Here is a 14,147-nt window from a genome sequence, read left to right as displayed (position 1 = left end):
AACTGGCAGGTGTGGCAACACATTTAATTCTGTGGCCAGGCTAGCCTGTCTCCAAGGCCTGGTGGACAGCACGTCACCAGAGACTGCCGCAGGAGCAGGCAGGGCCAGCCCTGCAGGAGGAGTGCAGGCAAAGGCGGGGGCTCTGAAGTGGCTGCTGGAGGCAGCAGGCCCCGGGCTGGGAGTGCTCAGTAGCCGTTGTTAGCCCAGGTGACCTCGTAGTCAGGGTACTTGGCTTTGATTTTCTCAGTTGAAATGGCGTGCTGGGCAGGACCATAGGCCTGGAGAGAGAAGACGCCTGCTGGCACCACCTGGACCCTTCAACCCGATACCTGGCTCTGGGCATCCAGCCACCAGCCACACCAGAAGCGAGTGTGGGAAAGGGATAGGCACTGCCTGGGGATGCCAAACCCACCATCCCGACCGCCCTTGGGGGCTCCCCTGGGGAGAGGCGACCTCCACAGGCAAGCAAACCTTGATGGTGGATCCTGGGGCCTGAGGCGCCCAGAGGGACGCACGAGGGTCTCATCTGCTGGTGGTTTTTGTGAAGAGCACAGGCGGGGACTCTGAGCTCCACCCAGGTACTGACTGCCTCTGGGGGCCCAGGGCCCAAAGTGCTGGAGGACAGTTAGAGCCCAGCAAGGCCTCCCAAGGCAGGGAGAGGAGACAGCCGGCCATGTCTGGGGGTCTCCGTCCCACCCCTCAGGTCTGGCGTGTGCTCCATGGGGGAATGCAAGAACACAATGGGCCCTGGAGGGAGGGCTCTGCCGCCGACCCTGGGAGAACCCCAGGAAGCCTGCGTGCTCAGCTGGGGCCACGGGTCAGGGCAGCAGGCTCAGGTGGGCCTCGAAGCTGGTACTGGGGCCTCCGGCAGGGCGGGACGGGGCTGCGGCTCACCATGGAATAGCCGTACACGTGAATCTTCTTGTCCTGACTCTGGTGGGAGATGCGCCCGCCGCCCAGACACTCACAGTCACAGCCTTGCTTCTGCATGTCGCCCGACACTTTGTCGTAGATGTCCGCTGGGATGGGAGAGCGGCCTCAGGACGTGCCCTGGCCGCCCTCGGAGGCCGCGGGAGGAACTCCCAGCCGAAGGGGTCTGAAATCCCAGCTCTGAACAGCCCCTTCCCCAGGAGAGACGAAGCCCCTTGAGGCTGGGACAGGGATGAATGAGCGAAGGAGGGTGGAACCGGGGAGGGCGCGGGAACTGGGAGACTGTTGGGGAGGGTGTCAGGCCGTGTCACGCCTTTCCCGCCCAGGACCTCAGCCTGGGTCAAACCTAGCAGGGGCAGGGCTCGGAGCAGAACGCAGTCCGCCACGGCCCGCAGCCCCGCCCCCGTCCCGCCAAGCCCCGCCCCGCCCGCCCCGCCCCCGCCTCGTCAGCCCCGCCCCCGCCTCGCCAGGCGTGCCCCTCGCACGCCCGCAGGTCCCGCCCTCACCATGGTACTCAGCCCACTTGTAGCCGCGCACGATCTCCTTGCTCTCTGCAGCCGGAGCCCCGGAGCGGGGAGCCGAGTGGACTCGGATCAGCACATACTTGAAGACGCCGTCGGAGTCGATGTCCACATCAGGAATGTGAGCGAGGTCCGCCGCCGCCATGTTCCTCCTCCCGGAGTCCCCTCCTCCCACCCGAGCCGGGGGCCGCTTGTACTGCGGGAGGCGGGCTCTGCGAGAGCGACGACCAATCCCGTCGGGGAATGCTTCCCAAGGCGCAGCGCCTCAGCCAATTGTACCGCCGACCGAGGCACGTGCTGACCAATCGCAATCCAGTTCCTTGCCGCCTCGCGGCTCCGCCAGCCCCGCTTAAAGGAAACGTGGAATCGGGAACGGGTGGTGATGAAATCCAGCCAACGGAAAAGTTCCTCTCTAGCGGGGTCCGGTGGCACCCTTGGAACGGGGGAGTTAGGCGGCCCGCGAGGCTGGGGCAACGAGGGAGGCCTGAGGGACTTGCCAGCCCTGACCTCCTGTCCCGCACGTAGTCCGAAGACCACCCTCCCCGTGGCCCCCACCGCCCAAAGGCCTCCCTCTCTCCCCCTTCCACCGCCCGAAGGACTCCCCCTCCCCGCTCTCCACCGCCCGAAGGCCTCGCTCTCTACCCCCTCCACCGCCCGAAGGACTTCCTCTCTTCCCCTTCCATCGCCCGAAGGCTTCTCCCTCTCTCCTCTCCACCGACCGAAGGCTTCCGTCCCCAACCCCGCTACCCGTACAAGGAGGCAACAGCAGCCGCTACATTCAAGTTCTATTTTACTTGGTTCGAAAGCTCTTGCCCCCTGGAAATTATTCTGGTCCAGGGGCGTTCCTGGCCGGCCCTCAGGGGTGGGGCCGAATGCAGAGGCCCTGGGGTCGGGGGCGCGGGGCGCGGCGGCGGGTAGGCAAGCGGGACGCCTGGCCGGTGCAGACGCGCGGGGACGAGATGGGCGCGCCGGGTGCGAAAGCAGGAGCGGAGGCGGGGGTGCCCAATTTCTCTCACTTGGTGCCCCCTCCCCTGGCTCCGAAGTAGGGCTGGGGACTCCAGGAGGGCCCTTGCGTTTGGCCTCCACCCCTCTCCCGGATACCCCACCCTCCAGAGAGCTCTGGGCGCGGACCAGGGTGCACTTGGGGGACAGGTGGAGGCCGGGCCGCCGGGCTTGCGCCTCCACGCCCGCCGTACGGGGTGCGGCCAGAGCGGGTGTGCGGGGACCTCTCGGGACAGGTCAAGCCCCTTCGGGTGGGCTTCCACGCTTACCAACTAGCTCTCTCCCTCACCTGCTCGCACCACGCTTTGCCCTCCAGGCTCCCACCTGGGAACGCCCCGTCCCTTGGTCCTTCCTCTCCTAGCCAGGTGTCAGCTCTGGCCAGGCCCACGTGCTCTGCTTCCCCTGTTCAGGTCCCCTGCCCCTTCGGCTGGGAGACTTGCATATCGGCCTGAAGACCTCCCTGCGGTTTTTCCCAGCTCCTGCAGGGCCCAGACTGCAGCGGCTGGAGGCGAAGGGACGGCAGGGCGCGTGGCATCGTTAGTGTGCTGGCTCCGACCAGCGGGAACGCACTGCGCACCGTCCGCCCTGCCCACCGCCTCGGCGGGACGCGCTCGCGCACACGGACGCACAGAGGTCGACCAGGGTGTTCTCCAGCGAGGAGGCAACACAGCCGCGGGAGGCGGGGCGGGGCGTGTTTAAAGTGACAGACTGGGCTTTGGTTACGTCGGGCTTCTGGATGACGGGAAACCGGAGTCGGGGAGGCTCCAGCGAGAGCCCCGCGGACCGACGGGGACCGGATCTGTACGGGTGGGGTCTGTGCAGTAGTGACCCCTCCGAGGGAAGGCAGAGCTCGGCGGTCCTCAGGCCCACCCCGCCTCCCAGCGGGGAGCACCGAGGGCGAGGACCGACTTCTTCTGGGGATCCTCGAGGGCGAGCTGGGAGAGGGAGCAGGCCCGGAGGAGGGAGAGGGGTTGCTGGGGGTGGGAAGGCGAAAGGCCGGTGAGGAACACTACGGGGACGAAGGGCCGGGGGGTGGGGGCCTGGGCGGAGCTGGAGGCGGTACTGAGCGGAGCTTGGAAGGCTGGGGAATTAGAGGCGGGGCCTAGAAGAAGGCGGGGTGGGGCCCTGGCGGGGCTCGGGGGCGGCCCTAGGTGGGCCGGGCGGGGCCTGAGTGGGCAGGGCAGGGTTCGGGCCAGCGCCTGGGCTGGGCCTGGTGGGCCCGGCGCCTCACATGATGTCGTCCAGCAGGTTGGCGCTGGCCACCCAGTCGAGCGCGCGCGGCTCGGAGGCGGCCATGATCATGCACATGAAGGGGCGGCCGGTGCGCCGGTCCGTGGGGTAGATGGTGGTGGGCGTGAAGCGCCTGTTGGCCTCGACGAACTCACAAAGCTGCTCGTAGACGCGCGGGAACTCGTGGCGCAGGAAGACGCCGCGCAGCCGCAGCTCGCGCTGGATGTGGATGAAGGCCACCTCGCGCGCGCGCCGGCCCGCCTCGCCGTCCTGATCCAGGCCCGCCGTGCCCGGCGGTGGCGTCAGGATCAGCGTCTCCATGTCGGGCTCGCGGCTCCGCGCCGGGGGCGGCCGCGCGGGGCTGCCGGCCGCCAGCGCTACCTTGGCGAACTTGCGCACTGTTGGCCCGTGGCTGCGTGGCGCGGGCGCGGGCAGGGCGGGTGTCCCCGGTGGCGCGGTGCCGGGTCCCACGGCCACGGACACGCTGAGCAGGAAGCACTCTGCCGGTTCGTAGAGGCGCCCAGCGGCCGCCAGCTCGCGCGCGTAGCTGCCCAGGGGCGCCGCGTGTGTGGCCAGCTCACGCAGCGATAGGTAGGTGGGGGATAGCAGCAGCCCCTCCAGGCCAAAGCGCAGGAAGTTGTCGGCCGAGCCTGGACTTGGGAAGCCCAGGAAGAGCACGCCGCGGCCGCGCGACAGGAAGCCGACACGAGCGATGCGCGAGAAAGCGCGGTGCACCGGGCCGCTGTCGCGGCAAAACTGCAGCACGTGGCGGCACACGCTGCCCACGCGGCCGTACACGCAGCGCGCCTTGTGGGCGTCCCAGTCCTCGCGGCGGCACAGGCGCGAGCAGTAGTAGGTGTAGCAGCTGTGGCAGGACTTGAAGTAGAGGCAGGCGTTGAACATGGTCTCGGTGCGCCGGCAGCGCGCATTGGAGCAGGTCATCAGGTCGTCCTCGTCGGCGCTGGGTTCGGGGGACGCGTCGGCCGCCTCTCCCGGGGCCGCGGGCTCCTCGGCGCTGCCGGCCGAGGCGGGGGGCGAGCGTGGCGGCGCCAGCGCGGGGGCCCCGGAGCCCGCGGGCCGCGAGTCCAGCAGTCGGCGCAGTTGGGGACCCAGGCAGTCGGCCGCGGGCTCTGAGGCCTGGCCGGCGGGGGGTCGCGAGTCGATGACCAGGTCCGTGATGAGCTCGTCCAGCTGCTCTAGGCTCCGCTGGCGGCCAGAGGTGGGGCCGTCGGGGGCCGCGTGGGGAGGTGGCCGCGTGCGGCCCCCGGGCAACTCCCAGGCCCTGGCGCTCGGGCGCTCGGTGGCGCGCAGATCATTGTCAGTGATGGTGATCTCGGGCGTCACGTACCAATTGCGGCCCAGGCCCTCGCCAGCGCGGCCCTTCTCCGTCAGCGACGTCTCGGACAGGGACAGTGCGGCGTAGCGTCTGGGAGAGGTGGACAGGTTCACGACGACGGGCGGGCGCCGGCCTTCGGGGGACACGCCTCGCGGCTCCCGCACCTCGCGCCCCAGCAGGTTCTCGTAGCTGCGGCCGCGGCCCAACAGGTCTTCTCGGCGCGGCCCCGGGGCCAGAATGTTGTCCCAGGAGCGCGAGTAGTGGCGGCTGTCGGTGGCCAGCCGGGGCGGACTGGTGCCGGTGCCGCCGTGCCAGGAGGCGAGCAACGGGTCGGGGTCAGAGGGCGGCACCACTTGCAGGGTGCGGTACGGTCGCGGGCCCCAGTCCGCCCAGGCCGGGCTGCTGCGCGGGTGCGGGTACGTCCGAGCCAGGACGTCGCGCTCGCGGTACCTTCCGAAGTCCTCCGTGTAAAAGGGGCGGGCGGTGGAGTGGGCCCGGGGCTCCTCGGGGACATAGCGGGGCCCGTAGGGCAGGCTGTAGGCTCGTGGAGCCTCCCCATAGTAGGAGCGGGAGGGCGGTTCCTGGATTGGGAAGGTGCGCACCTCTCCTGCGTAGTAGCCGCCCATGCGCCTTGGACTGGGCCCTGGGAGCTCCTCGGACGGATAGGGCCTGGGGCAGTAGGCGTCGAAGGTTGGGCCGGGACTGGCTGCGAAGCTGCCCCGGAAGCCTTGGGGCTCCTCTGTATAGAAGAACTGGGTGGGGCCCGGCGGGGTGGTGAAGGGCAGACTGCGGCGCTCGGCGTAGTCCCGGGGCCCAGGCAGGGGCCCGTCGCAGTAGAACGCCCGGGGATCCGCACAGTATGAGTCGCTGGGCGTTGGGGTGCGCGACAGCGCCATGTGGCGGGGCCCGGGCACCGTGAGGCCGTGGAACTGCGGGGCGGGGCGGGCCCAGTGCGCGGCCTCGGCGGGCCCGCAGGACCGCGAGCCCCGGGTGGCGTGCTGGAGCACTGCGTCGTCTGGCTTGATGTCCAGGCGGCAGCGCACGTGGGGGGCGGGACCCGCGGGTGGCTCGGGCGGTGCGCAGCGGCCCGCGGCGGCGCACAGGGGCGCGATGCGGCCGGGGCCGCCCCGCTGCGGCTGCAACTTGATGGGATGCAGCTCGTTGGCAAGGGCGCGGAGCGCCGGGTACGCGGGCTCCCGGCGCGGCGATGCCTCGGCCCGCGCCGCACGCTGGGCCTCCCGCCCTCGGCGGGGCAACACCGGCGGCGAGGCGGGCGCGGGCGTCAGGCCCGGGGGCGCGCGGGGCGCACTCTTGGAGCGGGCGCGGCGGCGTGGCTCGGCTTCGCGGGTCCGGGCGCGCGGCACAGCGGACTCCTGCGGCGGTGGCTCCGGCAGGGTCTCCATGGCCGGCCCGTCCAGCGCCTCCAGGAAGTCGAAGCTGCGGCAGTGGCGCTTGTTGAAAGGCGCGGGCTCAGCAGGCCGGGCCACGGATCGCTCACATGGCGAGCGCTTGGACGCGGGTCCCGGGGTCGCCACCTTGATGTCCTGGTACACGGTCGACACCAGCAGGTCCGGAGGGTCCGTACGGGTCATCTTAAAAGAGGTCCCCAGGCTGGCGGCTCCAGCTCACACTGCCTTGCGGGGCTTTTGCCCTGGGGGGAGACGCGGGTCAGGGCGGCCCCCTCCGCAGCCCAGGCCCCGCTACTCCCCCACGCTGGCCCGGCTTACCTGGGGCGCAGCGGGCGGAGCAGCCCTGGCTGCGGGCCTGGGCCGAGAACGCGGGCGCTTCCTCCATGCCGGGGTCAGAAGCACCTGCGGGAGGAACCCAGCTGTCCAGGCGCCCGTCCTGCCCGTCCCCCCGTCCTCTCCCTGCGATGGGGCGGGCGGGCCAGAAAGGCTTAGCCGTGGTTGTGGTTCCCGCGGCGGGAGCTCCTGCGTGAAGCTCCAGGGCCTCCCCTCCCCCGACTAGTGACGGCGGGGTCGGCTCGGGTGGACCCCTTTCTAGTTGGGGTAGGGGAGTGGGGGCGTGGTCCTGGGGCTGCGCCCTCTGGTGTCCGCAGCTAGAAGGACGGGCCGCATTTGGGCCTTATTTATAGGTGTTGCCCCGGGAGACGTCAGTGACTGCGCCCCCATCACAGCGCCCACTGCAGAGCGACCCCTCCGATCGCGCACAGTCGAAGGCGAGTCCCTGGGTCTCAGCCTTAGCCAGCTCTGCACCAAGTGGGTGACACCAACCACCCCACCTGCTGGCCAGGCCGAGCACAGAGCCCCGCCCCCAGCACTGCAAGGACCCACGCCTAGGTGCTCAACTTCCCGTGAGCCCCAGGCCAGAAAAATGCCCCCAGAGAGCATACCTGGGCCCTAAATCTCCCTTTCCTTTGCCGACACCTTTTCTGACCCCAAGTATCTTTGGGTGGTTGAAACAAGGCCCCAGCTTTGTGTAAACGCACAGGACACCCCCCTAGGGTTTGCACGGCAGTCCCAAGCCATCGAGCTATGAGCTCGTGGCAGCCCCTCCTCTGAGCTGCGCACCAGGCCCGGAAGCTGCCCACTGGGGGTGGGCAGGGCGGAAGGTGGGGGAAGCCCCACTGCTTTGCAGGAGACGGCCCTCCCCATTCGCTCAGAAGGTTCCATGGAAACCTGCATTTCTTAGGCCCCCACGCGGCAGGCTGGCCAGGGTTCAGATGTGGGCTGCCAACCCCTCTGTGATCCCAGAGCCAGCTGGGGGGTGCGTCAGAGAGTGGCCACAGGCCTGGCCTCTGCACACCCAACACCTGGTCTGGGGGGTCTACCCCAGAGTGAGCTGGGGAAAGCGGGTACCTGGCCAGGCCCCTTGCAGGGCAGAACCTCAGGTGGATGGGCCTCTCGGGGTCTGGCCGGGTGCCTCCTCTGTGTCCCAGGTGTGCAGGGGCTTCCTGCTGGCAGGGCTGTTTTTCTGGGTCAGGGCCACGAGTCCCAGGCCTTGTGCCCATCCCAGCCTCCCCCGCCCACCCCATCTCCCCCCTCCAACCCACCCGTGGCAGGACTGTCTACCCTCCTGCTCCCTCTTTTTTGCTAAGCTCAAGGCCAGGCCGGAATCCGGCCGGATGACAGGGTGTGAGGCTCCACCCCAGGGAGGTAACAGTCAGCCTTGCTGGCTGCAGCTGTCGGTGACACCCCCTCCCGTGGGGATGGGGGTGGGGTCGGCCCTCTCCTGGGCCCAAGGCCTTCTGGAGCCCACGGAGATGGCTGGCGGCCTTCCCCACCTCCCAGCCCTGCCTTGCCTTGCCTTGCCCTGGCTGGGAGCGGCCCTTCAAGGGATACAGCCGGTGTTGCCTGGGGGCGGGGACTCCCCATCCTTTCAGCCGCCCTAAGGCAGCCTCCCCCGCCCATGACGGTCACACACTCAGCAACTCGGCCCCTAGCCCCTTACCTGGGTGCTGCTCTGGCTGTGCCCCGGTGGGCTGTGCCACCCCCAGGTCGGCTCCTATGTGTCCCCGGCACTGCTGCGTCCCCGGCACGGGCAGAAGCTTCCAGGCAGCAGCGCGGATCCTGGCCTGGCTGCTCAGTGCTGCCCCTGATGGCAGCTGAAGGGGCTGTACTTAAAGGGGCCGCACCCAGTGGGGGCTGCACCGTGGAGCTGGGGATCATGAGCTGCACTGGCTCCAATTTGGGGCTGTGCAGAGCACAGGGTCCCTGCAGCACCCCCAAGACACAGACCTCAGTGTCTAAACAGGAGCCCTGTGGCCCAGAGCAGCCTGCCAGTCCCGTCAGTGTCACCCCAACACACTTGCCTGAGAGGAGGGGCCCGAACCCTGGCCTGGGCTGCAGAGATTGGTCAGGGGCATCTTGGAATTCGCATCTCCTGTCGGGCCAGGCAGGAGCAGATGGGCTACTCTGTGCCCCACTGGCCTCTCCTCAGGCCCTATCTGCTTCAAGGCTGCCAATGCCAAAATCTTGGCGGGTACCTGGGGCCAGATGGCCCCTGCAGCCTCTTGTGTCCCCAGGATGCCATCCTCTCTGGGTGAGGCCACTCCTGCATCCAATGTCCCTGCCAGCCTGGGAAGGCCTGCACGTGACCTACCATACCTGCCTGGTAATGTCCTCGTCCCACTCTGCCAGCCCCTCCCCAAGGCATTGGGCCTGGGAACGTTCTAGCTTGGCAGAGGGGTGGGGAGCTGATGCCCTTGGCTCTGAAGGGCAGGACCTATCCCATTCTGCACTGTTCAAAGCAGGGCCCACTGAAACCCCAACATAGCCGTCCATGGTGTGATCCTGGCAAGTTCACGTACTGTCAACCCATCCCCACACCAGGAGAACCCCTGAACCCGGCCCTGACCTCATGGGCTGTGGGCTAAGGGGGCCAGGCTAAGCTTGCTGTGGGCCACAGCACCTGCTCAGGGACTGCAGTGACTGCCCCACACCCTGGGGCCACAAGGCTCCCAGGCAGAGGAGCCTCCAGCTTGGCCACCTCCTCCCCTTCACTGGCACACTCTTCCTGCCTGCCCTGCAGGGTTCTCATGGCAACAGTAGCTGTGGGGGTGGAGGCTGGGCGCTGCTGACAGCTGGAGGGGGCAGGAGCCTGAAGGCGGGGGGCAGGGCTGCAGGCGGCTGCCTGGGAGCCTTGCAGAGTGGACTTCCACCTCCTGGGGCTGAGGTCGCCAAGCGTGCTGTGTGCAGCTGCTGAGCCCGGGCACAGGTGGGCTGGAATGTACCCAGGGTGTGGCCAGACTTGGTGGGACGTCCTCACACCACTGCTGGGCAGCCTCCTGCCAACCCACGGCAGCCTGGGCCCGGGGCAGCGGGAGCAGAGGTGCAGGGAGAAGAACAGACACACGCAGAGTGAAACAGGAGTGCTTTATGGTCTGAGTGGAGTGTTTGGGAGGAGTGCCTCCCGGCTCCTGCCTTCGGGCTCACCTGAGCGGGGGCGCAGCTGAGGCCACTGTGGGAAACACAACCCCCACTCCCAGGAGAGGCCTCACATGCTGCCTTCGGTCTCGCCAGCCTTCTAGCGTGGGGCCTGGGCCGCCCTTTAGGGTGCGTCTGCACACCCGTGTTCAGGGCTCCCGGCCGGAAGCGGAGCCATAGGCATGCTGCGGCCCCAGGTGAGCGCAAAGGGCAAGCAGGTGCCAGGGCAGCGCGCACCCCACAGCCAAGCGGCCCCTGCCCAGCCTCTGTAAACAGACCCTCACAGGTCCCTCCTGGGCCTCAGTCACATCCCTGAGAAACACTGGCGGCTCTGCCCCGAGAGGGCCAGGGTGTCCACCGAGCCTGGCTGAAGCCAGCTGTCCCCTCCCTTCTTGCAGAGCAGGCTCACACTGGGCCTGAAGGCCCAGCACCTGCAGGGCCCAGCCTGGGGACCACCAATGCCCGGCCTCTTCCAGCTCAGAAGCGCACACGGCAGCCACCGGGCAGTGGCAAAGGCGATGGTGCAGAGGCAGATGCCTCCCCAGGCAGTGACAGGCACGCCCCCCGCCCCAGGGCGGCCACTGCCCGCGCCGGCCTAGAGCTCCTCGTAGTCGCCACCCCCAGGGTGACGGCCGCCCGGGGCCCTGCCCCCCAAGAAAGCCTCCAGCTCATCAGCAGCCGTCCTCTCCCTGCCGCGCGGGGGCCGCTGCTGCCGCCGCCGCCGCTCCTCCTTGCCCTCCTCCTTGTCCTTGCTCTTCTTGTGTTTGCTCTTCTTCTTGGCAGACTTTTCTTCCTCCTGAGGAGCACAAGGAGGGGGCGCCATGGAGTCACAGGAAGCCAGAGCCCTGGTCCCAGGACCGCATGCCACCCAGTCCTGGCCTGCCAGGAAGGGGAGTAGCCAGTACCTCTTTGCCTTTTTTCTTCTTCTTCTTCTTCTCCTTAGAGGGGGCTTTGCCCTCCTTACCTGCACAGACAGGACAGACAGTGGCTCAAACTCAGGCCAACGGGGACCCCAAGCCGGGTGACAGGACTTCTCTAGAAACTCACAAAGCAGTGAGCCCCAGCCCTCCAGGAGGCCCTGCTGATGGACAGGACCACACTGCAAACATCAGCTCCTGCAGGGGGCTGCCAGGAGCATGGCACAGCATCCTGGACTCAGGAGAGGACCCCGGCCAGCGGCCAGCAGCTGGGAGGAGGCCCACGTTCTACCCAAACTCCAGCAGGCTGACCGCACTCTGGTGCCCCCACCCACCTTCCTCACTGCTCTCCTTGGGTCCGGCCTCCTCCAGCCCCAGCCCGAAGAGGTCCGAGTCATTCTTCAGTCTGAAGGCGGGGAGAGGGAGCTTGGGGGGTGGGGGCGGCTGGGCAGGGCCCTCATCCTCGTCAGTCACATCGGAGGGGTCATCTCGCACGGGAAACTCATCCTGGAGCAGGGAGAGCAACTGGTCAGGCCATCATCCCTCCCACACCCCCAGGGGTTGTGGGATCTCAAACCAGGCCGGCAAGGCCCAAGTGTGGGGACATGAGATGCCTCTTCCAGAAGCCTCCTCCCACTGCACCCACCCAGACCAGGCCTGTGGGAGGGACCCTGGCCACCTGGCTGACCTCTGCCCCGGGAGGACTCGTCTTACCGCCCTGCGCTGTGTGTCTGATGCCTCGCTCTCAAAGTCGGGGTCATCCATGACGAAGGACAGCATTTGTGCAGCAATGGGTCCCTCGGGGTCACTCTCCGACGAGGAGGCCTGCTCACCCTTCCCCGGCTCCATCTCAGCAGGGGGCCTGGTGCTGCTGCGCTTCTCCGGACCTGTGCGAACAGAGGCACCGCCTGGCCAGGGGGGTGCTGCAGTCCTCGTGGGAGCTGTCCCCCTCCGTGGCTTCGAAGCTGGTATGGAGGACCTTTGTGGACAAGCAGAGGGTCAGTCAGGGTCCTCTGGAGGCGTCCTCTGGAGGCCCCACCCCGGTCTCCAGGCCGCACCTGTGGGGACACCTGCCCTTACCACTTGGTCTCTGGCTCTGAGCACTGCTGGGGAGCTGGGGCAGGGCCTTGTGGGGGACCTGCCACTTCTGCTTCCTCCTCACTCGAAAGAGTGATGTCTTGACTGGGGACGGGGCCTGCAGGCAGCGGGGGACTCCCACGTGGCTGGTCTTCGAGGTCCACGTCGTCCTGGAACCCTGCCACCATCGGGTTGCCGCCCAGGGCCTCCCCATCACTGCAAAGCGGTCAGGGGCCACGGGGTAGGGATGGCTGGCCGGGCTCACGGGCCTTGGTTCTAGGCGCCCTGGTACCCAGCACACCCTGGCCGTGGGGCCACCCCACCCCAGGTGCTGTGTTGTGGAGAGGCCCCCTCATGGTCGTCACAGGGCTTCTGAGCAGGAAGGGGTCGGGGGCACAAGTTGGACAGTGTTGCCCTGCGGCCGGTCAGTGGGTGGAGGATGTGGAGCCGCACAAGTGGGCACTGGTGGAGGAGGCGGGCCCAGCTCAGGGCCACGGGGCTTTCTGTCCTTTGTGTATTTCTGGAGGAAGCCGCTGCCCCACAGCAATGGGTGAGGCTGAGGTGCTGAGGCCACTGCGGGTGGAGCCTGTCCAGGGCTGTCCTGGGACCAAATGCAGGGCTTTGCTGCAGGCAAAATTTGGGGCAGCTTGGCAGAGAGTGGTGGGAGGGGCTGGCAGATGGCTGGGGAGGCGGCTCTAGCTCCCAGCTCTAGGACCTGCAGGAAGCCGCCCCTGTCTCTGCAGCACCTGGATCCTGGCCCTGTGGAGACCACATCTGGTGGCCTGAACCTCCCATATGACCTGCAGTGGCCTCTCCAATGGCTTCCATGTGGAATCTGCCCACAGAAGACCCCAAGGTGCCCCTGTCCTCTCCAGGGTGTGGGCAGAGCAGGTGGCCAGGCCTTTCTGATGTCTGGAAGCCCCGTCCAAGCCCTTCCCTTGTCTGCTCCAGCCACAGAGCTGCTCTGTCCTCAGCCAACAGTGACCAGCCGGCGGGGGGCCCCTTCTGCGCCCCTAGGAAGCCAGCCCCACCTGCTGCTTGGGCACCCTGGAGGCTGAGGGGCAATGGGAGAGGAAGCCCAGGCCCACCCCTCACCTGTCGCTGTCCTGCTGGGCAGCCTTGGCTCCCACCTTCTTCTCGTCCCTGGCGGGGGTCGTGTCTTCCAGGAAGCTGCGGTCCAGGCGGTCGTCGGGAACAAAGTCCTCCACACTCTGGACTGTTGCTGGGGCCTCTGCGGCCGGGACTGGCTCTGTGAACAGTGATGCTGGGTCCTCTTCACTCGGCACCAGAACCCTCACTGCACCCAACCCCAAGCCAGGCCCACCCGGGATGTGCCCATGGGACTGGGACAAGCAGGAAGAAGCATGGAGCGCTCCGAAATCCAGGACCCCACCTGTGAGGGCCTGGGGGTCTGGGACCAGTTTGGGAGGGGCAGCTCCAAGGGCCTACCTGGAGGTGGAGGGGCTGCCTCGGTGGCAGGTGACGTCCCAAACAGCCTAGAGATGATGCTGCGCCGTGGGGCGGGGGCTGAGGGGCACGCAGGTGGGGGCAGGGCCTCTGAGGGTGGTACAGGGGGCAGAGAGGATGGTGGGGCGGCATTGAGGGGCAGCTGTGGGGCGGGCTGGGGTGTGCCGGGGCTGGAGCTCCCCGTGGACACGGCGCCTGCAGGCACCACTGGTGACTGGGAGCCCGAAGATGGGCTCTGCCCGTTGGCCGCCAGTGGGGACGCATGGCCGCGGCTGCGAGCCTCCATCATCTCCAGGAAGCTGAAAGGCAGAAGGCGGGTGAGAAGCCTGGCTCCCCTGCCTCTCCCTGAGGCCCTCAGGTGACAGGGGGCTCTCTGCTGCTGCTGCTGGGGCTGGGAAGAGCCGCTGTGTTCTGGGCCACCAGCCCCACAGGGGCCATCATCCCCATCCACTTCCAAGGGCAGCAGTGCCGGCCAGGCACGGTGGCTCATGCCTGTAATCCCAGCACTGTAGGAGGCCAAGGCAGGCAGATCACGAGGTCAGGAGGTGGAGACCGTCCTGGCTAACGCAGTGAAACCCCGTCTCTACTAAAAATACAAAAAAAAAATTAGCCAGGTGTGGTGGCGGGTGCCTGTGGCCCCAGCTACTCGGGAGGCTGAGGCAGGAGAATGGCGTGAACCCCGAAGGCGGAGCTTGCGGTGAGCCGAGATCACACCACTGCGCTCCAGCCTGGGCAACAGAGCGAGACTCCATCTCAGAAAAAGAAAGAGCAGCAGTGCCGA

General features: G+C 67.9%; 3 protein-coding genes across 10 annotated transcripts in view; all 3 read right to left on the bottom strand.

Annotated features, from left to right (window-relative positions):
* Window positions 1–3: 3 nt before the first annotated feature.
* PHPT1 (phosphohistidine phosphatase 1) lies at window positions 4–3,602 on the bottom strand. Of its 3 annotated transcripts, none has more exons than XM_063696898.1 (4): window positions 1,437–3,602; window positions 895–1,019; window positions 472–614; window positions 4–278 (listed from the first exon to the last, which is right to left on the bottom strand). In XM_063696898.1, the coding sequence occupies exons 1-4, from the start codon at window positions 1,594–1,596 to the stop codon at window positions 74–76; spliced, it is 633 nt and encodes a 210-aa protein (XP_063552968.1). In that variant the 5' UTR covers window positions 1,597–3,602; the 3' UTR covers window positions 4–73. The 3 variants fall into 3 exon arrangements, with proteins under 3 accessions (XP_063552968.1, XP_004048953.3, XP_004048951.3); XM_004048905.5 differs by having other exon boundaries at window positions 472–526; window positions 1,437–3,428; XM_004048903.5 differs by lacking the exon at window positions 472–614 and having other exon boundaries at window positions 1,437–3,512.
* Window positions 2,225–9,737, bottom strand: AJM1 (apical junction component 1 homolog). Of its 3 annotated transcripts, XM_031014563.3 has the most exons (4): window positions 8,431–9,737; window positions 7,839–7,945; window positions 6,747–6,830; window positions 2,225–6,670 (listed from the first exon to the last, which is right to left on the bottom strand). In XM_031014563.3, exon 4 carries the CDS (start codon window positions 6,609–6,611, stop codon window positions 3,681–3,683), a length of 2,931 nt encoding a protein of 976 aa, XP_030870423.3. In that variant the 5' UTR covers window positions 6,612–6,670; window positions 6,747–6,830; window positions 7,839–7,945; window positions 8,431–9,737; the 3' UTR covers window positions 2,225–3,680. The 3 variants fall into 3 exon arrangements, with proteins under 3 accessions (XP_030870423.3, XP_030870422.3, XP_055206170.2); XM_031014562.3 differs by lacking the exon at window positions 7,839–7,945; XM_055350195.2 differs by lacking the exons at window positions 6,747–6,830; window positions 7,839–7,945.
* Window positions 9,738–9,835: 98 nt separating this feature from the next.
* RABL6 (RAB, member RAS oncogene family like 6) overlaps window positions 9,836–14,147 on the bottom strand; it is a 32,851-nt gene continuing 28,539 nt past the window's right edge. For 3 of the 4 annotated variants that reach the window (XM_055350196.2, XM_055350197.2, XM_055350198.2), the window contains 7 exons: window positions 13,349–13,665; window positions 12,995–13,163; window positions 11,903–12,115; window positions 11,537–11,801; window positions 11,158–11,329; window positions 10,811–10,869; window positions 9,836–10,701 (listed from right to left, as the gene is read on the bottom strand). In XM_055350196.2, the coding sequence (XP_055206171.2) occupies window positions 10,501–10,701; window positions 10,811–10,869; window positions 11,158–11,329; window positions 11,537–11,801; window positions 11,903–12,115; window positions 12,995–13,163; window positions 13,349–13,665 (1,396 nt within the window). In that variant the 3' untranslated portion in view covers window positions 9,836–10,500. The remainder of the gene's footprint in view (window positions 10,702–10,810; window positions 10,870–11,157; window positions 11,330–11,536; window positions 11,802–11,902; window positions 12,116–12,994; window positions 13,164–13,348; window positions 13,666–14,147) is intronic. The other variant, XM_004048899.5, reaches the window with a different exon arrangement.

This window comes from Gorilla gorilla, chromosome 13 (genome assembly GCF_029281585.2).
Source record: "Gorilla gorilla gorilla isolate KB3781 chromosome 13, NHGRI_mGorGor1-v2.1_pri, whole genome shotgun sequence".
Classification (NCBI taxonomy): domain Eukaryota; kingdom Metazoa; phylum Chordata; class Mammalia; order Primates; family Hominidae; genus Gorilla; species Gorilla gorilla.
This window is presented reverse-complemented; position numbering and strand designations above follow the sequence as displayed.

Bases quoted from the DNA above. Each gene is read 5' to 3' on its own strand.
- PHPT1 (XM_063696898.1), bottom strand. From the start codon at position 1,596: ATGGCGGCGGCGGACCTCGCTCACATTCCTGATGTGGACATCGACTCC. The intron at 1,020-1,436 runs GTGAGGGCGGGA...CTCCCATCCCAG, and splicing joins CAAGTGGGCTGAGTACCATG to CGGACATCTACGACAAAGTG. The intron at 279-471 runs GTTTGCTTGCCT...TTCTCTCTCCAG, and splicing joins CCCCAGGATCCACCATCAAG to GCCTATGGTCCTGCCCAGCA.
- AJM1 (XM_031014563.3), bottom strand. From the start codon at position 6,611: ATGACCCGTACGGACCCTCCGGACCTGCTGGTGTCGACCGTGTACCAG.